The sequence below is a fragment of the Pleurodeles waltl genome, chromosome 4_1, assembly GCF_031143425.1.
Source record: "Pleurodeles waltl isolate 20211129_DDA chromosome 4_1, aPleWal1.hap1.20221129, whole genome shotgun sequence".
Lineage (NCBI taxonomy): Eukaryota > Metazoa > Chordata > Amphibia > Caudata > Salamandridae > Pleurodeles > Pleurodeles waltl.
In genome coordinates this window covers 1,016,889,408-1,016,912,307 of record NC_090442.1, presented here as the reverse complement: position 1 = coordinate 1,016,912,307, position 22,900 = coordinate 1,016,889,408, and the positions used below count along the sequence as shown (strand labels likewise).

General features: G+C 50.3%; 1 protein-coding gene across 8 annotated transcripts in view; it reads right to left on the bottom strand.

The window, feature by feature from the left end:
- CADPS2 (calcium dependent secretion activator 2) overlaps nt 1–22,900 on the bottom strand; it is a 1,861,089-nt gene that overhangs the window by 769,268 nt on the left and 1,068,921 nt on the right. For all 8 annotated transcript variants that reach the window (XM_069229895.1, XM_069229888.1, XM_069229890.1 and 5 more), the window contains exons 14-15: nt 21,181–21,282; nt 1,852–1,915 (exon numbers count right to left, since the gene is read on the bottom strand). In XM_069229895.1, the coding sequence (XP_069085996.1) occupies nt 1,852–1,915; nt 21,181–21,282 (166 nt within the window). The remainder of the gene's footprint in view (nt 1–1,851; nt 1,916–21,180; nt 21,283–22,900) is intronic.

The following is a 22,900-nucleotide window of genomic DNA, read 5'->3' as shown; positions in this document are numbered from 1 at the left end:
CTAGTTCGTGGACGCTCGTCCTGCGTTGCGTCGACCGAACGACGGGGTGAAGTCGGAGAGCGATGGGACTTCTTCTTCTTCTTACCTTGACCTGAAGATTTTGTAGAAGACGAGTGGTGGTGGCTCCGCGACCGATCTCGAGACCTTCCTCTCGAGCGAGATCGGGACCTACGCGGAGTCGAGTGCCGGGCTGCCATCAGCTTTAGGGACCGCTCCCTCAAAGCCCTCGGATGCATTGCCCGGCACTCGGAGCACGACTTCGGGTCGTGGTCGCGCTCGACATCATGCAGTGGCAGTCCTCGCACGGACTGAACTCGGTCTTCGGGGACATCCTCGGCGCACCAAAGGCCGCACCAAAAAATATCGACAAAACGGTTGAATTCGGCCAAAAAATAGCCAAGGGTAGCTCTCTCTCAGATCAGCGCGTGGCACGGAAAGAAAAGAACTGACGTCACTGCGCGAGGGCAGTGTCTATGTACTACTCCCGACGTCATCACGGCGGCCACGATGCCTACGACGCCTGCGGAGTTGACCGACGCCACATACTGACGTGCAGGGGTATTGCTCGAAGAAAAAATCTCCAGATCCAGTCTGAAGCCTGGGGGGAAATTCTAAGGTAAGGAATCTGCAACTAGAAGTCTCTATCAGATAAAAGTTGTATGCCTGCCTCGGAGTCAGTTTTAATCACATTGTTCAAAACACTTTTTGTTCACACACTACACACTCTCCTAGCCTCACCATCCTCCTGTCTCCCTAGGGATTACTATCATATACTAAAATATCTGAAGAGCTCCTTCCGATTAGAGAGGAAGTTGTAGCCCACAGAGTGATTTGCTGTCACGGTGTGAGAAGAATCCCTATGATGAAGCATGTCACCTCTGGTGTGTGAGGGATTTCATCCTAATAAAGGAACACTCCTTTGAAATACTAGGTTCCTACCTCGCTCTTTGTGTGCGATCCGGATATTTTGTTGTGTGAATGGGTATTTTTACTCTACACACTTGAGTGATCCATGATTAGTATTTCCTGAAGAGTTGGTTTTAAATGTATACATTGTTAACCTGCAGATGTGCTAATCCCAAATATGCGGACAAGCAGTGAAAACTGGCATTGATTTAAAGACGGTAGCTGTTGAAGCTGATGGGACCTGTGGAATTTTATGGCATTCTGTGATACACTACTACTGATAGCTAGCTGTGAGGGAGGCTGGGATGGTGTCGTGCAGGTAGCTGGGTAGACTTTTTGCTTAGAGATGCCCCTCAGATCCCCAAAGATACAACTAAAATGTAGCCAGTAAATGTTTATTGCTGACATAGGGAGGAATGTTTGTACTTACACCGTACCCGTTCCCTAGAATAACATTTTGAGTCACATCCCTTGCCAAGCAGAATTTAAGTTCGAATTCACAAAATGTCTGCCCACTCGAACTGACTAAAAGTTCTCAATAACAACGTCTTTGAGAATGAAAAAGCATAGTTGCAGCTAATTTCTTTCTCACTTTTGTTTCCATTATTGAAATCTCTTTGAAAGTCAATGTTCAACTAATACTTGAGGTTGTGGTCAGACAATTTAACAACAGGAATGTACTTAGTCCACAGCATAAGTATGTTAATAGGAGGCAAAGATCTCCAGCATGCTCCTGCAATTCCAACAATGTGAAACAAAACCGTGTCTAAACACCACAAAAAGGGGATTACAAGCCTTCAACAATATCCAGTAAAACCTAGAAAGAGGGGGTTACAAATGAAGCAATTACACACTGTATTAGTACAAACCACACATAATGTCGTCAATAGTCCTATGACCATGCCAGGGTAGGTGCATTCTAGCAGAAACAAAAATCAAACCTACCCTTTCAAGCAAAGACAGTGTTGCTTTTAAAGCGCCTTCTGGTCGACCAAAGGGAAAACAATACCTGCGATAAAAGGAAGAGAATATAGGTTTAATACGAAGTAAGCATGAATTCAGAAAGGAACATGAACCAAAAAATAATGTTATGAAGATATTTGGCATTAGGACTCTAGCTCTGCATGTGCATCACGTCCGGCAGCTACCATGCGTATGCATATATAGGTTACACCTTTATTGGAATCTCACCTACTTGGAGTGTACAGCTCTTGTCACGTGTGTGTATCCTGCACAGTACAATGAAAATAGCATAGCAAGGTTGCAGTCAGTAAGTACTTGCTTGATGCAAGGTTTTAGAACCCCTATCAGAGAGCCATGTGGCACGCAGGGGCTACGGTACCCAACAGTAGGGGGTTGAGGCCTTTTACTCCTGTTGTCCATGGCCCGATCTATTATGGATTTTATTTTGAGCAACTGGGCCAAGCATCCCATTCTGCACTTGACTCAGTGGTAGGCATGAACGAGCAGTCTAGGGTCCCTCTGGGGGAGGCAGTAGAGATACAGATTAGTCGACACAACTCATAACTCAAAGTGCACACAGTACAAGCAATAAATCAATGTACAGTCCAATACTTACTTTTATAAGAAAAATACGTATTTTATTTCTAACTCTACCCACTCAAAGAAAAGCGACATTTGTGAGCAATAACACAATCCCCTTGAGGTCAGGGCTCTAGTAGATTCAGGCAAATCCCTGTTCCACCCTCTTCCTTATGACGCGGTTGGGGTTATTCCCTATGTGCTGGTGGCAGCATCCAGGGATTGATCACAAGTAGGCCATACTCAAGAGTTCTCATTTGACTCTTTAGAAATTAGTCAAAAGTGTCTATGTTGCTGCAGCACCGTTAGCAGAGAGTCCCCTGGGGCCCCACAGGATTGATTCTAGCCTTACCCATTCTGGCAGTATGAAAGCATTAGGCGGTGCAGTGAGTGCCCTCTCGGTGGGCGCTCAAAGTCCTGATCCTGTTTGGCAAAGTTGGGCTGCCAGCGCTACACGCAGCAGCAAGAGGCAGGCACAAGCTCTCTCTGGGATCCACCCTACCCCAGAGCAGAAAGAGCAGCTCTCCACATTGGAAAAACACTTGCACTTTACTATCTATCCCAGTTAATGAGTGCATGGAGTACTAACCACCCTCAGCCATCTTTGAGTGGGACATCACTTAAACTACCTATCACAGGCACTATATGAATGGGCATCACTTATTCTACCTATTACAGGTGCTGAATGTATGGTGCACCACTTATATTACCTATTACATTAGCTATATGAATGAAGTGCCACTTATACTACTTATCACAGGGACTGTATAAATGGAGCATGACTTGTACTACCTATCACAAGTGCTGTAGGAATTGAGCATCGCTTATACTACCTACCACAGGTACAGCATGAATGACCCATCACATAAACCACCTACTGCAACTGCTGTATGAATGAAGCATTACTGGTACGATCAAATTCCAATGTAATGTATGGATGGAGCATTACTTGTTGTTCTTTTGCAGGTAATGGATGCATGCAGCATCACTTGTACTACCTGCCCACATCATGAAGATATTGAACTTCACTTGTTATCATCTTCGATGGGCCATTTGTGCACAGAACTTTGCTAAGTTATACTGCCTTCCCCAGGTCATGTATTAATGGAGCGCATCTAGCATTGCATGAATGCTTTAAAAAATGCCTGTACTGTCTATGCTACGTCAGGTATGCCTGGAACATCACTTGTCTTATCTCCTCCGGGTCAAGTTTGAATGGATTATGACTTTTACTGTCTACCACGGGCAATGAATGCCTGGAGGACTACATGTCCTTCCTATCCCAAGGTAATAAACGGAGAGGGCATCAGTTATGTCATAAAGGGTTATCCTAATGCAAAAAAAAAACAGATGATGGATGGAATGCAGAGCAAATCAAACATTCACCCCCAGTCAGAGATCTGGGTTTAATCCATCAGTTTTTTTGCTTTCTATGCCATTCTAGTTTGGATCCAGCCATATGCAAATCAGCCTTGACCCTGCTCCCCATGGGAACAGTCCAGCCCCAACTGCCTGGCCAGGTATTCCCTGGACTAGAAACAAGCATCCTGGGACTGGTTTCAGGGTATCACCCTCCATCTGCCAGGCTAGCTTAAATCTGGTGGCATAGTAAGTATGAGACCCACGTCTGGGCATACCCTTCCCACTTGGGGGCGATAAATGCAAAAACAACAGATGATAGACAGAATGCAGAGCAAATCAAACATTCACCCCCAGTCACAGAACTGGGTTTTTGCAGAGGAAGGTCCCAGCACGCTACAGGGATGCTACTCCAGACCCTAGGGTCATTACACCTAGCACGCAACAGAAGGTCACCTCTACTGTCCAGGGTGAGTCCACGGGGCAGCCCCCTGCACTCTGTCCCATAACCCAGGCTCCAAATGGTCCGGTGGCTGGCATCAGCGTGGAAGAAGTGTGTCAAAGTAACTGGGCCTGTTCTCCTGTGGCCTAGGGTGAGAGCTCACCTCAGGTGGGGTTGCGCCCGTGTCATCGTAACCTCATGTGGGGGCAGCCACCCATCAGCTCTCTCCGGCAGTCCAGGGCACCACAATGGTTTCTTCTAGGCAATCACCTGCTCAGGTCGGGCAGGTGGGAAGCGCACAGGCGCTTGTTCAGACAAGTTCTTTGGTGGGGCAGGGCGGCATTGCTGCGCAGGTGTGGGCTCAGCCATCAACAGTACTTTCCCTGGTGGCAACCATCCCTGGGCACTCCCCACTATCGATCAGTCCAGAGTTTCTTGGCTCCACAGCTCCCACCCTGGCCCCCCTGCGGCAATTGCCTAGCACATGCCAGCGGAAGCCAAAGAAAAAATATGTAAGGGATAATATGTTTATGTTTTTGACCTAATAATTAACACAGGTGTGGTCCCAGGGAAGGCAAGATCTTGGACAGAATGGGAGCATAGGCCAAAGAAGGTTTGGGTGGAGTGGTCCCTGAAGAATTGGATGACAGGGTTTTCTATTTATGCACCAATCGTGGCTGAGAAGTATTGACATTGCCCCCCCTGTTTGCGTACATGTCTCTAATTCATAGCGTGGCCTCAGAGTTTCAAGGTTCTGCCTGGCTTCAGTATGATATCAAGTTTAGACAAATGAAAGCAGTCAGGCCAGAAATGGCATGGGATCAAAGGGAGATCAACGTATGGCCCTTGGAATTCACCATGTTCCCCTGTGGGGCAAAATCTGTGCACCCCTTTAAGGCGGATAAAGGTTCTGGAGAAAAAAAACAAGCCTGCTGGCAATTTAACAAGAAAGAATGCAGCAGGGGGGTCGCTTGCAAATATACACATCTCTGCTCCTTTTTAGGGTCCCAAGAACACCCTGAAAGCAAGTGCTTTAAGAAGCACGGGAAACCAAAGGAGTCACTCCCCAACAAAAGCAAGTAACACCAATCAAGCTAGCAAGCTCCCCACACCCATCTGTCTCCCACTTCTAGCTCATCTCCTTGGCAGGTATAAGAATTCTCTAGATGCCCACGGTCTCTACCACGATTCTAAAGATGGATTCTGCATCACTTCATGCGCTCTCCCAACCCCGCCCCCCACCAAAAAATCCGCTGTTAGTACTGCAACAACCTGATATTGCATTTGACAAAATCATGAAGGAGGTATAGGCAGGGAGGGTGGCCGGCCCCTCTCCTCACCCACATCTATGGACTTAGGTGGTCATTACAATCCTGGCGGTTGGTGTTAAAGCGGCAGTAAAACCATCACCAGGCCGGCGGTAAAAATAATTGAATCACGACCGTGGCGGAAACCGCCAACATAGACAGCCACTTTAACACTCTGACTGCCATGGCGGTACAAACAAACACCGCGGCGGTAACTGCCAACAGACAGGCGGAGGACAATGTACCGCCCACACTATTACAACCCACCAATCCGCCACCTTTTCCGGGGCGGATTCACCGCGAACAAAAACACGGCGGAAACAGGACTTCGAAGGGAAAACGCTCACCTCTGCACACCAGGACGCTTGGAACCGGAACTTCAGATACTCCCAGCCTTTGTCTTCCCGCTCCTCTACCAGGAGCACGAACGCCGGCGGTGAAGACCACGGTGAGTACTGCACCTACGACACAGGGGACGGGGGAGGGAAAAAAAGTGACACACACACGCAACATCCCCACCCACTACAACACACACACTAATACATATTGATACATTACAGTTACACCCCCCAACCCCCTCTGGAAGAATGCAAGGACAAAAGGAAATTTTTCTTTTGTCGAATAATTGTGATATATTCAATTACATAAATCTAAAATATTTACAAATATATACATTTATACTATATACAATTATATACACCAAGAACACAAGTCCAAGGGATTCCACCATCATAGTCCGTGGATCACTGGGCCCAAAAGGCATGGGCGAGGCCCACACTCAATACCCGAACAAGACGGAGAGAACACTGCAGGAGCATCGGACAGAAATAAAACAGGCACCTCAGGGGGAAGGGGGGGCACCTCAGCCGGTTGAGTGCACGACGCCAGATCCACGAGGGGGCTTCATGCCCACTGTTCAATCCTGGGGAGTGCAAAGCCACAGTCTCTCAAGTCTCTACAGTGGGTGGTTTGCCCACTGATCAATCCTGGGGAGTGCAAAGCCACAGTCTCTCAAGTCTCTACAGTGGGTGGTTTGCCCACTGTTCAATCCTGGGGAGTGCAAAGCCACAGTCTCTCAAGTCTCTACAGAGGCTGGTTTGCCCACTGTTCAATCCTGGGGAGTGCAAAGCCAGAGTCTCTCAAGTCTCTACAGTGGGTGGTTTGCCCACTGATCAATCCTGGGGAGTGCAAAGCCACAGTCTCTCAAGTGGATGTAACTGTCCACTGGTTCTGGAGGGGGCTTTGTGCCCAGAGTGCTTCATCCTGCCAAGGACTGAGGTAGTGGATGTAACTCTCCACTGGTTCTGGAGGGGGCTTGGTGCCCAGAGTGCTTCATCCTGACAAGGACTGACGTAGTGGATGCCTTTCTCCACTGGTTCTGGAGGGGGCTTTGTGCCCAGAGTGCTTCATCCTGCCAAGGACTGAGGTAGTGGTGTAACTCTCCACTGGTTCTGGAGGGGGCTTGGTGCCCAGAATGCTTTATCCTGCCCGTGGCGGCCTCAGTAGCGTCGGAATCATTGGCACTCACTGGCCTGTGGTGCTGCTGGCGGCGGTGTCCTGGGCAGCGGTTCTGCTGGTGGCAGTCTTGTCCTGGCCTGCGGTGCTGCTGGCGGCGGTGTCCTGGGCAGCGGATCTGCTGGTGGCGGTTTTGTCCTTGCCTGCGGTGCTGCTGGCGGCGGTGTCCTGGGCAGCGGTTCAGCTGGTGGCGGTCTTTTCCTGGCCTGCGGTGCTGCTGGCAGTCCTGTCTTGGGCAGCAGTTCAGCTGGTGGCGGTCTTTTCCTGGCCTGCGGTGCTGCTGGCGGTCCTGTCTTGGGCAGCGGGGCTGCTGCTGGCGGTCCTGTCTTGGGCAGCGGGCTGCTGCTGGCAGTCTTCTCCTGGGCAGCGGGGCTGCTGGCGGTCCTGTCTTGGGCAGCGGGGCTGCTGCTGGCGGTCTTCTCCTGGGCAGCGGGGCTGCTGGCAGTCCTGTCTTGGACAGCGGGGCTGCTGCTGGCTGTCCTGTCTTGGGCTGCGGGGCTGCTGCTGGCGGTCCTGACTTGGGCAGCGGGGCTGCTGCTGGCGGTCTTGTATTGGGCAGCGGGGCTGCTGGCGGTCCTGTCTTGGGCAGCGGGGCTGCTGCTGGCGGTCTTCTCCTGGGCAGCGGGCCTGCTGGCGGTCCTGTCTTGGACAGCGGGGCTGCTGCTGGCGGTCTTCTCCTGGGCAGCGTGGCTGCTGGCGGTCTTGTCCGCCGTGCTGATCTTCCCAGACTTGCCGGTTTTAATGTGCCCCTTCCCCACCTTGGATGGTGTCGCAGCTGTCTCCACACTCCCAACTGTACCCCTGGGAGAGGCTTTGGTGGCTGATTTCTTTCCCCTCTCCCGCCGGGCATTGTCCAACTTTTTATGGTTGACAGGTGGGGGACTGTCCGTGCTGTGGCTCCTTGCCACACTGGCTGCCCTGCTGCCTGGTGCACTCCATAATCGGGTGACTACTGGCACCACTGGTCCCGCCGATGTTGTGGCTGAGGTGCTAGGTTGGGACCTGGAGAGTCGGGCCCTAGGAGACTGAAGGGGTGGGGGATGTGAGCGAAAGAGGTCAAAGCTGGCCAGGAAAAGTTTCTTAGGAACACTGGGACGGGTAGCTGGAGGGGGTTTGGGAGTGGAGGAAGAGGTAGTGGTTGTAGGAGGTGTACGTTTGGTGACTTTGGGTGAAGGTGCATGGGCTGTAGGCTGTCGTGAGGTGCATGGCTGTTGGGTGGGTGTATGGCTGCGTTTGTGTACCTTGGGAGGTGGCCTCACAGACACACTGGGAGAGGACACCGGGGATGTGTGAATGGTAGTGGGGGTGGTGACTGTACGTGAGCGGGGTGTGGTGGTGGGTGTGCTGGTGATGGACGTAGTGGCTGAGGATGTAGTGCATGCAGGTGTGTGTGGAGACTAGACATGGAGGGAGGAGGGAGACGAGGAGGAGGGGGACACAGTGGAGGCAGTGGATGTTGGTGTGTCTGCATGTGTCTGATGCTTGCGTGAGTGCCTGTGGGATGTGTGGTGCTTATGTTTGCCAGAGCTTCCCTTGTGTGTTGAGGTGTGTGCATGCTGGTCTGATGGTGTGCTTGGGATAGGCTGAGGTACAGGGGTGTGGGTCTGGGTGGAGGAAGTTGGAGGGGGGAGGCTAGAGACAGGGACAATGGCTGCCATCAGTGCTGAGGCCAGAGTCTGAAAAGCTTGCTGAAGGGCTGCCTGACCAGAGTGAATGACCTCCAGGTATGCATTGGTCTGTTGCAACTGCCTCTCTACACCCTGGATGGCATTCAAAATGGTAGACTGCCCAACAGTGAGGGACCTGAGGAGGTCAATGGCCTCCTCACTGAGGGCAGCAGGGGTGACTGGGGCAGGGCCTGAGGTGCCTGGGGCGAAGGTGATGCCCACCCTCCTAGGTGAACGGGCACGGGGCAAACGCTGAGGGGCTGCTGGGAGGGCAGTGCTGGTAGGGGGGGTGGCGGCTGTACCTGTAGATGCGGGGGGCACAGATGGGGCCGCCACCGCAAGGGAGCTCCCATCAGAGGAGGAGTCCGTATCGCTGGTGTCAGCTCCTGTCCCCGCCATGGAGCTCCCCTCGTCCTCCGTCCCACTGGTGACTGCAGACTCCGTAGTGTCGCCCTCCAGGGCCATGTGGGATGCAGCATCCTCCTGCTCCGGGGCCACTGCTCCTCCACCTGATGATGCTAATGCACACAAGAACAGGGAGACCACAAAAAGGGGGGGGGGGAGACAGAAGAAAGACATGTTGAGTGCATGCAATACCGCTACCGTTGGCGGACACGACAGACACAGAAGCCCCCTGCACTACGCCGCGCACTTGGAGTCCACTATTCAATCCCTGGGACATGGCTTACAAGACTATGGCCGTTTTCTGCACACATGGATGTAACAGGAGCCTGACTACGTGTAGTTGGCACTGTACACAGGTGGGGTGGGGTGCCACAGGGCCTGCCTGAAGAAGGGAGCTTAACTACTAAACTCGCCCTGGCCTAGGGGAACCCACAGCCCACCTCCTCCACCCAGATACCTACAATGCGTGCTGAATCAGCAGAATGAGAGTGTACTCACCCCCTTGTTGCTGCTGTGATGCCCTCAAGCGCCCATCCAACTCCGGGTACGCCACTGCCAGGATCCTGAACATCAGGTGGGGTCATGGTGCGACGGGCACCCCTCCCACCTTGGGAGGCCAACCCCAGCTGGGCCTCCGCCGTCTTCTTGCTTTAGCGGCAAATGTCCTCCCATCTTTTCCGGCAGTGGGTGCTCTGTCTGTGGTAGACCCCCAGAATCCGGACTTCCTTGGCGATGGCACGCCAAATGTCCTTCTTCTGGTGGGCGCTAACCTACAGGAATTAAACAGAGGAAAAAGAGAAGTAATTACCAACTGCACCGTCACAGTCATTGGCCCGCATCCCTACCCTTGCCATGACGCACATGCACTCACCGTTGTTTCATGCACGCCTCATTCTCACCCCCCCTATCTTTCATCCACCCCACTCCACACAGGCATTGCCCATACAGCATGCTCACAGTGTACTTACCTGTTTGTCTGGAGGACCGTAGAGTAGTGTGCACTGGGGGAGGACCCATCCACGGTTTCTCCAACTCCTCCGTGCTGAAGGCAGGGGCCCTTTCCCCAGACACACGAGCCATTGTCTCTTCCAGACTGAGGTCACAGCAGCACTTGCAGTGTAGGTCCTTTCCTGTCAAAGATCAGGTATCGAGTGATTAAACAGATAGAAAATGGCGGTCACGTCCGCGGCGGTGCGTACCGTCACCACCATCGTACATCGTCATTGGCTCCTGGGACCCATAGGGTCCAATGTTAACCAATGCAGAATTGCGCTGCGGTCTTCCACCGCCTACCGCGATGGTGTACAACGCCAGCGCAGTTACCTCATATCCCATTGTTCCACCTTACAGGTCAGGCAGACACCATTTCATGGGCCCACATGGCATTATTTTTGACTGCGTCACACATACCTAGGCCTTGCCTAAACACTCATACAGGCAAATTTCGAATTGCTAATATTTTCAGAGTAAGCTGTGTTTACGTACCTCAGAGTTGGTTGACTCTCTGCTCGCTGTTCTCCTCCATAGGCACCGTCCGCTGGAGCATGTGAGGAGATGACGGGATCCTCCGGTGTACAGACCGCTGGTGGACCTGTCGATAATGGAGGAGCGACATGTGATCATCACCTACAGACTTGATCGTGCCACAATCCTAGAACTGTGTGACCAGTTGGAGCCAGACCTGATGTCTGCTATCCGCCATCCCACAGGAATCCCCCCTCAAGTGCAGGTGCTGTCAGTACTCCATTTCCTAGCAAGTGGGTCTTTTTAAACAACAGTGGCCATAGCATCAGGGATGTCCCAGCCTATGTTTTCCACTGTGTTGTCCAGAGTGTTGTCTGCACTGCTGAAACACATGCGGAGCTACATCGTTTTCCCTCGGGTGGAGGATTTGCCTACAGTGAAAGGTGATTTCTATGCCCTGGGACATATCCCCAACATCAGAGGTGCCATTGATGGGACACATGTGGCCTTGGTACCCCCCCGCAGGAGTGATGGTGTGTTTGGCAGACCAGTACATTTCCCATGTTAATGCGAAATTCCCTGTCTCAGTGCATGTGGCTTACATCATGCGGAATAGCAGCATCCCTTATGTGATGGGGCAACTCCAGAGGCACCGGGTGTGGCTATTAGGTGAGCACATGGACCCAATACAGTGGGAATAGTTGTCTGGGTCTGTGGATGTCCCTATGAGTTAGTGTGTGTCTAACAGTTGTCCCTCGCCATTCGCAGGTGACTCTGGTTACTCCAACCTGTCATGGCTACTGATCCCAGTGAGGAATCCCAGAACAAGGGCAGAGGAACGCTACAATGAGGCCCTTGGGCGAACTAGGAGGATTATAGAGCGGACCTTCGGCCTCCTGAAGGCCAGGTTCCGGTACCTGCATATGACTGGTGGTTCCCTATTCCACTCACCAAAGAAGGTGTGCCAGATCATCATGGCCTGCTGTATGCTTCACAACTTAGCTTTGCGACGACAGGTGCCTTTTCTGCAGGAGGATGGTCCAGATGGAGGTGTTGTGGCAGCTGTGGAGCCTGTGGACAGTGAAGACGAGGAAGCAGAAGAAGAGGACATCGACAACAGGAACACGGTGATCCTGCAATACTTCCAGTGAGACACAGGTAAGAAGACAACACTGCCTGCTACATATAATTTAAATCTACTACCTCTTTACTGTCTGTCATTTTCACCCAGTGTATGGTCACTGAGTTGTCACTTTCCCTTACGATTTCACAGATGTTGGTCCCACTGTGTGACATCTCCTTTGTTTCCTCATGGACTTGAGCTGTGTGACATAGGTATGTTAACATTACATTTGAAAGAGCATTTTGCCACTGTAATTGCTAATACACTATTTTGAAATCACAGACAGACTCCTGATTGTTTTGTGCTTTAAGGGTGTTTATTCAAGTGCTCAATATTGGAGGGGGTTGTAAAATGGTGAGGGGTGATGGTGGAGGAATGTCCATGGCAGAGTCCAGTCTATTAGTCTCACAGGTGCATTGTCCAAAGGGGCATAGGAAGTGGAGCTGGGGCAGTTTAAGGATGGACAGGGTGACAAGGTGGGACAAATGGATGACAATCAGAGCGGTCTCATTTCTTGGCGGGGGTCTTGGCATCGTTCTCTGTCTTTGTCCTGGATCTCAGGGACCATTTGCGGGGTGGTTCTCCCTCTGCAGGGGGTGGGGTGCTGGTGTGGTGGTCCTGTGGCGGTGCCTCCTGTCCACTAGCGCCGGCGGAGGTGGTGAGCAGTTCATCATCCAGGCTAGTGTCAAGGGCCCCTTGTTGTGCCACAGTGTCCCTCCTGGTGTTCACGAGTTCCTTCAGCACCCCTACAATGGTGCCCAGGGTGGAATTGATGGATTTGAGTTCCTCTCTGAAGCCCAAATACTGTTCCTCCTGCAGCCGCTGGGTCTCCTGCAACTTGGCCAGTACCGTTGCCATCGTCTCCTGGGAATGGTGGTAGGCTCCCATGATGTTGGAGAGGGCCTCGTGGAGAGTGGGTTCCCTGGGCCTGTCCTCCCCCTGTCGCACAGCAGCCCTCCCAGTTCCCCTGTGATCCTGTGCCTCTGTCCCCTGAACCGTGTGCCCACTGCCACTGCCCCCAAGTCCCTGTTGTTGTTGGGGTGGTGGGTTAGCCTGGGTTCCCTGTAGTGGTGGACACACTGCTGATTGACGTGTCCTGGGGACAGAGGTATGGGCCCGCTGGGTGGGTGCTGTGCTGGTGTTTCCAGAGGGGGGAAGCTCTGTAGTGGCTTGTGCCAGTGTGAGGGGAACCAACTTTCCCGAGATCCCAGATGGGCCGGGCTGGTCGTCTAGATCCAGTTGGACAGAGCTGCTGTCATCACTGTGGGCCTCTTCTGTGGGTGGAGTGGACATGTCTGGACCCTCCTGTCCGGTGACGTTGGGTAGGGGTCCTGCAGGGGTGTAAAGGCATGATTATTGCATCTGTGTGTGCCATGGTGTGCAATGGGTGGGTGACTGTGTACCCCAGTGCTTGCATTCCTGTGTAGGACCGTGTGTGATGATGGTTTAGGGGGGGTGTATGGGTATGCGCAGTGGCCATGCTTTGGTGATGGGTGTCCATGCTTTGGTGTTGCATGCAGGGCTTGCGTTTGGGATGTGTGGTTTGTGATATTGGGACATGTGTGAGGAGTTGGAGTGATGGGGGTGAGGGCGAGGGTGGGGGTATGTGTTGGCATGCAGGTAGGGTGGGGGATGTATTAGTTAAGATTTGACTTACCAGAGTCCATTCCTCCAGCTACTCCTGCGAGGCCCTCAGGATGCAGTATAGCCAAGACCTGCTCCTCCCATGTTGTTAGTTGTTGGGGAGGAGGTGGGGGGGTCCGCCGCCAGTCCTCTGTACCGCGATGTGGTGTCTTGAGACCACGGAACGCACCTTCCCCCGTAGGTTGTTCCACCTCTTCCTGATGTCATCCCGTGTTCTTGGATGCTGTCCCACTGCGTTGACCCTGTCCACGATTCTGCACCATAGCTCCATCTTCCTAGCTATGGAGGTGTGCTGCACTAGTGATCCGAATAGCTGTGGCTCTACCCGGATGATTTCCTCCACCGTGACCCTGAGCTCCTCGTCAGACAATCTGGGGTGTCTTTGCGGGGCCATGGGGTGGTGTGGGTGATGTGTGGAGTTGAGTGTGTTGTGATGTGCGAGGTGATATTTAGAGGTGTGTTGTGTGAGGTGCGTGGATGTTATGTGAGTGATAGTGTTGAGTGCCTGTGGATGCTAGTGTTGTTTCTGGTGGTGTCTCTCTCTGGCCTTCAGTCGCAATTGTGGTCGTAGGGGTTTGTGGGTGATGTGGGGGGGTGTTTTATAGTGGTGTGAGTGTGTGGGAGTGGTGTGTGCATGTGTATCAGGTGTGTTTATTTTGAATTGTCCAATGTGGATGTGTTTTGTAAAAGTGTGTGTATTTTGAGCGCGGTGGTGTGTACTGCCAATGGAATACCGCGGTTGAAAGACCGCCGCGTGGATTCGTGGGTCGTAATAGTGTGGGCGTATTCCTGTTGGTATGACGGTGTTGGTTTTGTTCTCGCCAGTTTATCACTGACCTTTGGTGTGGCGGACTTGTGTGGGTGTATAAATTTTGGTGGATTCTGGGCTTTGGGTCATAAAGACCGTGGCGGAACTCCACGGCCGCGCCGGTGTGTTGGCGGTCTTCTGCGCAGCGGTAAGCGGCTTTTACCGCCAATGTTGTAATGCCCCCCTTAGTCTGCTCACCACTTGGCCCCAAAGAAAGAGCCTGGTAAATTCCATCTTATCCACAATTTATCATTCCCAGTAGGCACGTCGGTCAACGATGGATTGGCCCAAGATGTTTTCACTGTGCGTTACACCACTTTTGATGAAGCCCTAGTCAAACTGCAGAGGGGCCTTGGCGGCCAAATCTGACATCGAGTCTGCTTTCCATCTGCTGCAAGTGCACTCAGATGACATTCACTTGCTGCGGTTTACTTTTGAGGGGCATTTCTTTGTAGATCTCTGCTTGCCTATGGGGTGCTTCATTGTGTGCTCTGTGTTTGAGATGTTTGGTAGGTTCTTGGAATGGGCGGTGAAGGATATGGTGGCCACAGACGGAGTGATACATTATCTCAAACACCCATTCCTGTTTATGGGTCCCTTGGGCTCCACAGTCTGCAAGAGAGTCCTGCTGGGCTTCCAACAGCTGGCCCAAGCCCTGGGGCAGGAGTTGGCAGCGGACAAGCCAGAGGGCTCCTCAATGTGTATCACTTTTCTGGGTATTGATATTGAGTCACTGACCAGGGTGTGTAGGCTCCCTAAGGATAAGGTTGTGGCATTCAAGGAATCCATCGAAGCTTGCCTCGCAGTCAGGAGGGTCACCTTGTATCAGTTTCAGGTGCTGGTGGGCCAGATGAATTTTGCTTTGAGGGTGATACCCATGGGGAGGGTTTTTTCCAAGAATATCGAAAGGGCTAAGGCGGGCCTCTAGGCCAAACATCACCACACCAGGTTGGCTTTTGAGGTCAGGGAGTTTTTGCTCACTTGGAAAGGCTTCTGGGACAACTTCAATGGCACCCTTTTGTCGCAGCAACCGACACAGTCCAGCAATGAGCTGGCAGCATGGGCTTTGGTGAAACCTTTGGCACAAAGTGGTGCATGCAGCATTGGCCACGGGAATGGGTGACCTCCGGGCTCACTCGCAATGTTACCTTCTTGAAGCTGTTTCCCATCATAGTAGACCTGCAGATATTGGGGAAGTCTTGGCCAACAGCAGGATTGTGTTCTGGTCAGACAGCATGTCGGTGGTCATGGCTATAAACAACCAGAGTGCGAGATTCCCATTTGTGCTACGTTTGCTTAAGGCCTTTATTCGTAGTTGTCTGGCACATAATGTCTTGTTTTTGGCAAAGCAGAACCATGGGATAAATAATGCAGTGGCTGACGCCTTGCCTCGTTCCAAGTTGACAGAGTTCAGAGCACTGTGGCCTCAAGAGGACGGAAGGATGTCCCCCTGGAGTTATGGAAGCTTGATGCCCCATCACCCCTGACCTAATCGCCGCATCCCTGGCACCCAAGACCAATTGTATGTATGAATCAGCTTGGTAGGTATATGATGCCTCCTTCGATTCTCCCATTGTGGCAGAGTGTTTTACCCCTTTAAGGGCGTTCTGAGGTTCTTGGTGAGGCAAAGGGAGTGTGACAAGTAATTGCACATAGTATGGAGGCAGCTGCCACCAATTTCCTTCTTTGTGGAGCTAAAGGGGGTGGTGGACCCAACGAAGGATACCAGGGTTCGGAGGGCTATCATGAGTTGGGAGCGCATGACCCCCCCCATGTGGACATTGTTAGGAGGCCCACTGACGTAGCAAGGCTAGCATGCATTGTTGGGGTGTTGCATCAGATATGCCAATCTCCCCACAAGGTTAGTTTGTTCTGCATTGCTTACTCACTTGCCTTTTTCAGGGCATTCAGGTTCTCTGAATTGGTAGCATCCTCTAAGTCTGGGAGGGACAACCAGATCGATGTGACTGACATCCTCCTGTCTGACAGTTATCTCCATGTGAAGGTCAGGAGATCGAAGACAGACCCTCGGGGAAAGGTTATGTGGATGAGTTTTAGTCCTGGCTCAGGGCCCCCCTATTGTGCGGTGACCCTGGCTGAGGAATTCCTGTGGGAGCATTTAAGTCAGCGCCCCTCCTTGCCCTGCCCTTTTTGCCCCCCTTTGCAGGTGCTCCGGTCATCTCGTGCCATTGTTGATTGTCTCACACCCATCTGTCCCTCAGTTGGCAAGGGGGCCATGGCAGTGCTTTAAATGGGCTGGTACTGTCTGGTTCGGAGTACCGGCACTTTTTTATTTTAAGAGGGAGAGTACCTACCCTTCTCAAGAAAAACATAATACTTTTAATTGGAGAGTACCGGCACTTCTCAGAAATAAGCAGGTACTCTGGTACAGAGTACCTGCACTTCTATTTTTCCATTTGAAGCACTGGGCCATGGTAGCAAAATAGCAGGGAATACCCCGAATATGGACTCCTGGCTGGACTGACTCTTGAGCGGGTGTAATTGTGTGGGCACTGGGCTGGCTGGCTGACCTGCCCGGTGGTCCTGGACTCTCTTGCTCTACCCACAATGCCTGGTTTGAACTTTGGGGGCTGCGCCTGTGTTCAGGTACCCCGGATGGACTGATGCTCTATGCGGTGCCCTGGGATTGGTTGAGAGCACCCTTCTGGATTGGAGGGATGTCCAAGGTTGGTATGCCAATGGTGCTCTGATGATGCCGTCTTCTGCTGTACTTGGATGCCCCGTTGGTGGTGCATGTTGGGGCCTGCTGGCACGATGCGCACTGCGATCTTAGTGGAAAAAGACTATAGACTGTTCACAATGTTTGTCTCCACAACTGATGTAACCATCTAGTGCTGTCTCTGTTAAATGCTTGGAGTCATACCTCAAGTAATTGTCTATTTTAAATTCTGCTGTTCCTTGGGGCAGTTCTTGGGTCGATTTTCAAATGCTGTGTGACATATGATGTTTTAATGGGTGACTTGAATAGAAGGGCTTTGCGTGGGTGATCCACATAAACCTGTTATGATTCTTTTGTGGGGGTGGGTGGCGAGTTGGACGTTGTGCACAGACTCTAACAGGACTTCCAGTTCAGTATTTGTTCTAGGTATTTTGACCCACAAATTATAGTCCCAACATCTCTCCGTTCTCTTTTTCCCGCTGCCCCACAATACAGTTTCTAAAAAGTCAACTCGCTGCTTGCGCCATCTGCCGGCTAACATCCCAGGACTGCACCCTTGGTGCACAGTGGGCTGGGCAGGCACAGATTCCAATGAGTGACGGTAAAGTGGGCAACTGGTCGTGGTACCCACGGTTTTTGGCATTACTGGCAAACAGCCAAGATCACGGCTCACAATGGGTAAGTGAGGTGCTACCCATGTCGGGAGACCCACACCAAGAGAGGCAATGCACCGGCGCATGTGGGGTGTCTCATGGGAGGTGATGACCTTTGTTTAATGCCCATTCACGTGGACTCGTGTTGCTGCAATCATCAAAAACGCGTTTTTCTCTTCAAGGCATGCTTGGCTAGCCATAGGTCGGTATTAAACAAGCTCTGTTCTCGCTTTTCGAGGTGCGCAGTCCCGGGAATACGTGTGGTTTTCGGAGCAGCTTGCAGGAGCGCTCCTCCGGTGGGGAACTGTCTGCAGTGGACTCCAGTTGGTAAAGCGGCTTGAATGCGGCAGCTCTGACTTCAGGGCGGGGTAGCATCACTCCCAAGGGGCAGGAATTAGTAAATTAAACAAATAGATTTAAGCGGTTTGGGCCTGGTAATCCATGCTCAATGAAATTCACGTTGGCTGTTGTGCTGCCCTCCTCCTCCTCGGTCTTCTCTCAGCATCTACATCGGGGACATTTGAAGTATTTGTGGGGCCCTTAGCCAAGAGCATGTTTGGGGCCCTGTTTAGAACAGCTTTGAATGTATAATCCAATTTCGGCTCCTTCATGCCCTCTTTGCAGAGGTCACTGACAGTGCACGAGCACGTCCACATTCTAAATGTGCTTACATGTAATATTCAGGGGTAGTGGAATGTGTTTTCATTGTTATAACACAGCAGCAGTTCACTAACATTGCCGCAAATAATCCCCGCGACACCCTCCCTCATCATATGTGAAGTCCTACTTTGACCTAAAAGTAACTTTTTTATGGATGTTGCATGAAACAAACATTTATCTCCAAAATGTCTGTAGTAAACTCTCACACGTCACCCACATTAAAATAAACGAAAGTAAACCGTATTTAAAGCAATTTGTTTAATAATTATTCAGTCACATCAGGGAAGGTCTCTCTGCAGAACAGAGGTGGCTCTATGAGGGAGCTCTCTGAAAGGATGGGACCCTAGACCAGAGCCCACTTTGCCCACTCCTTAAATCGTCTCTGATCTGCACAATGCTGGCACTGCGGGTGCCGCCGTGGGCTCCCGTTAACCCTTCGGGGAGCGGAAGTCGCGGATCATACAATTACAGCTGACATTTCTGATTCCGGGCCCACAGGGTGTGCCCTCGAGTGGGGTTAATCCCAGAGGATCTACACAGAGCCTGGACTGCTTAAAGTGCATGTAATCCGAATTCAAATCGACCAACTCTGGTACAGTGCCCAGCCACCACACTTGAGTCGGGAAGACAATGCATATTTAACACAATGCTTGCTTTAGATTCTTTGTCACAGAGCATGTCAGGGGAGCGTCAGAACAAGCGATCGCGTCCCTGCCGGATGTTGATTTACAGGCGACACAGAAAGACGGGGATTCCCGTCAATTTTCACCCGGCGATTTCATCCGCTTAAAATAGGAGAAAGTGCAATGAAAACATGGCTGAGAATGAGGAATAATATCCGGGAATGATGCAGGAACACATATTCCTGCCGATATGCCACATTTCTCAGGCGCCAACTCTTGAAGAGCTGGTGTTCCTGCACCCCTGGGGCACTGGCATTCCCAGGATGCAGGAACAGCTATGGAGGAGCAGGAAACGTACTCAGGCCAAACTGATTAAAAAATAACATTACCACGTTTGCTAGGGTCAAAATATCATAATGAGGAAAATGCATTAAACAAGTCTGATCAAATGACTCAGTATTAGATCAGGTATGGGTAAGTGCACTCTGCGTTTACACGTGGACGCACACAGCACTATACATCTGGGTGGCAGCACAGTGTGACTACACTGGCTTCGTAAAGAATTCCAAGATAGGTACATTCTGGAAACATCAACGCTAATGCCAATTATTTTGGCTTTTGCGTATTGAAGAAGGGCTCTGAGCATGCGCACAATGCCGAAGTGTCCGCGCGGGCAGTAGTTTTTCTGTGCAAACCGCGCACACTGCAGATGCACGTATCGCACCTGTTTCTGTGTGTGAGGCAGCTAACACCGTTGCCGCTGTCCCGTGACTCTTTCTCAGGAAACCCTGCCCCCTTGCTGCCCCGGCTGTACCCGTGGCTCACGCTAGTGAAGCCTCGGGAGCACCATCTCAGTGCAAAAAACCTGGGACTATTGACACGGTCGGCGGTGGGAAGCTTCAGTGCGGTTTGGGATGCAAGGAGAGGTGCAGGGTGCACGGGGGTGGGGGGTCTTAGCCTCTGCAGGGTTCCACATACCAGATGTCCACAGCAAACCCACTAGAAGAATACAGCAAAAAGATGCGTTGCCTCACAGGCGTCAACATGCAGGCAGAGCTTAAAACCGCGCGCAGGTTACCTTAGGGCACTCATTCTGGCTCAGTTAGAAGTAGGAATGGGCGGGAAGGGTTTTCATGCTTTTATTATTTCAGGCTTGCTGCTGACAGCAACACCTGAGATTAACAGACTTGCAACAAAGCAGCAAATTCAAGGACATTACTTTGTATTCCACTCTGGAGTCCCAAAACTACACCCTATATGTGCATTAGGGCTGTTGGGCAGTGTAAATTCATCACGGAAATCCATCACACTTGAGGTTGACTAAACTGACAGTAGTAACTGACTAAATAAGCTATTACATTGAGCCAAACCCCACGATAATATTGCGAATACAGTAATTGAAAAAAATGAAACGACGAACTGCATATTTATAACAATTAGTGTTCCTCAGAACTGGTGATATCACAAAGTGTGAATATTAACTAATCGCAATGTTTCACTAACTATGCATATACACTTTAAATTAAATGTCATTTTTCATTACATGAGGGAATCCTTCTAAATATAGCTTATTAGTGTATATTATATTTTATAATATGTACACTTGTAAATTATGTGAAGACCTCGAAGTATATCGAGTTCCAAAGGCGTTGACACAACAAGGAGGCATCAACGTGTGTGAAATTAAGAGAAGAAATGTTTCAATATGAGCTAAAACATTTGAGAAAAATGAATTTTCCAAGCGTGGGCTATTTTATAATAACTTTGAACGTTGTTTGTGTTCTCCCTAAAAGACTAATCGGGACCGACCAAGTTTAACTGCGTTTTTGTTTGAGTTAATGTCTGTGTGAATAGAGCGCTGAACGTGAATTTATAATAGAACGGCACTGGAGGACATGTTGCCCGGCTTTGATGAATCCCACTGCACTGGCTTTGCATGAAAATTATATTTTGTGTGAGGTAACTACAGGAGCTCGTGACTGACAGCAGATGACTGACGTGAAGAAAATGATTCACCTCTGATTAGCAAACACTTTAACTAAACTGACTTAGTTCCCTGTTTCCTGTAAATACACCGACAGCACAGAGTGGGTAACATCAGCTGAAACATTTGGATAGGGTCGTGAAAACTCACAGAACATTTTCTCAATTTTAATCAAAAGTACATCACTACTCCACAGCGATTCAGTCCCTCCTTTACTCTCTCTCCACCGGTCAGAGATTCATGGAAAACCTTTGCCTCATTTCAGAGTGGAACTAGGGTGCCGGCTACACATTTTAAGTTGAGTTACCCCGAGCCTTCGTTCTAGGTACATTTCTATTATTCAACCGTCCCATTCAGCCCCGTGCCAACACCTGGACAATACGTACAAACCAAGATACCTGAAGTGACTTATCTGGTTCACCAAGAGAGAAGAAAGTCTTTCTTTAATCTCTTCAAAGCGTTCCTTTTCTTCAGTCGTTACTGTTCCAATCCCGTCAGGTCTGTAATATCAAGGTACATGTCTGTTAGCAGCACACCGACAGAACTCAAACAACCAACAATGAATCTGGACATTAAGTTTCAAGGTAACACAAAAAGATTTAGTTTTATCAAAAACGTAGTTTAAGCACAGACATACAAAATATCGGACCGAAATGGACTCAAGTAGTAGTTACTACAAGGGTCAAATGCATGGCAGATTTTTAGGACCGCCTCGCAAGACACATTTATATCTGACTCTAACTGGAGTTCATTTACATAGTCAAGGAACATCTGTCATAGAATCAGTACTTCATTAGATACACATAGGCCAACATAAGCCATTAAGTGGTTCTGGGTAGTCCTGGGCAGAGTTCCACTACATGGAACTCCGCAAAGTGACCAAAAAACTTCACCGCTCTACGCGGAGCTCCGCAAGCGGCAGAGTGCATTAGGTCACACCGTTAACGCTGATATTTAGCACCGGGTGTTTGCTCCACGCTGAAAAATCTGTGCGAACGGTACCACATGCAGCGCAAGAGGGCACTGCTTCTTTTCTGCTAGAGTAGATTTTCTGCTCCAGCGGCAACTTCCTCAAGGCGAACTGAAGATTTCTCAACACGGGCGGTAGCGACCATCCGCGACTGCCTGTGTTGAGAAACCTCACTGGGAGGTGGTGATTTTCCTCGTTCGTCAACTTAGCGTTGGCAAGTGCGAACAAGGGTCTTCATGCTCTAAGCGGAGTCGGAAAAAATCAGTGAGCGGATTTCACTGCCCACCCCTACTTCTGGGACTGTGTGAATCCAAAAACACACCCTTTTAAATAGTACGACATCAGAAGAATGTATTAATCGTCCACTAATCAGGTTCCTCTCCCATAACTCATTGACTTTAAGGATGTCATTCACAATGTATAGCCTCTTCAGCTTTTGGATAGGTTTGTGGCATAGAAATACCATATACATTCATACACAGACATATAATTCAACACCCAGTGCAGTAACCCCCTTGCAGAATGTGGTTGTGGGCTTCTGAAACTGCAATATATCACAGATATTCATAGAATTTAGGCTGAATGGGAAATCCTCCTTGGACCTCACAGGATGCAGGGAATTGCACCCTGCCCCCATGTCAGTGGGGTGACAAGTGTGTCATGGAACCTACTGCAAATAATGGAAATAGCTCCCCAATTACTTGAAGTATAGAAAAACATGAAAGATTTCTTAAGTACAGTGGACTCTGGAACCGTTGGGTTTCCCCGTCCATAGTTACTTACAATAACAGGTTGAAGATATTTCATTTGAAGTAATAAACGTGGCCTCCCTCTTAGTCTGAAATGTGCCTAGTTCCTCCCTTCCACAGCACCTCGTTCTGCATCTATGGTGATTTGCATTGGATATGGATTTGTAAAATAATTGATTGCTTGCACAGTAACCTTTTGTGACTTACCATGTTAAATATATTGTGTGTTTGAAGTAATGATCCACCATAGGTTTTCTACACACAATAAATATTCAAAAATTGGCTGTATCAGCAGCTAAAGAACGTTGCCACTCGTACAACTATGATCTCACTCAGTAGAATATTTCACTAGCTCATCCTTTTCAACATCTATAAAATAACAACTATTACCTGGTCCAG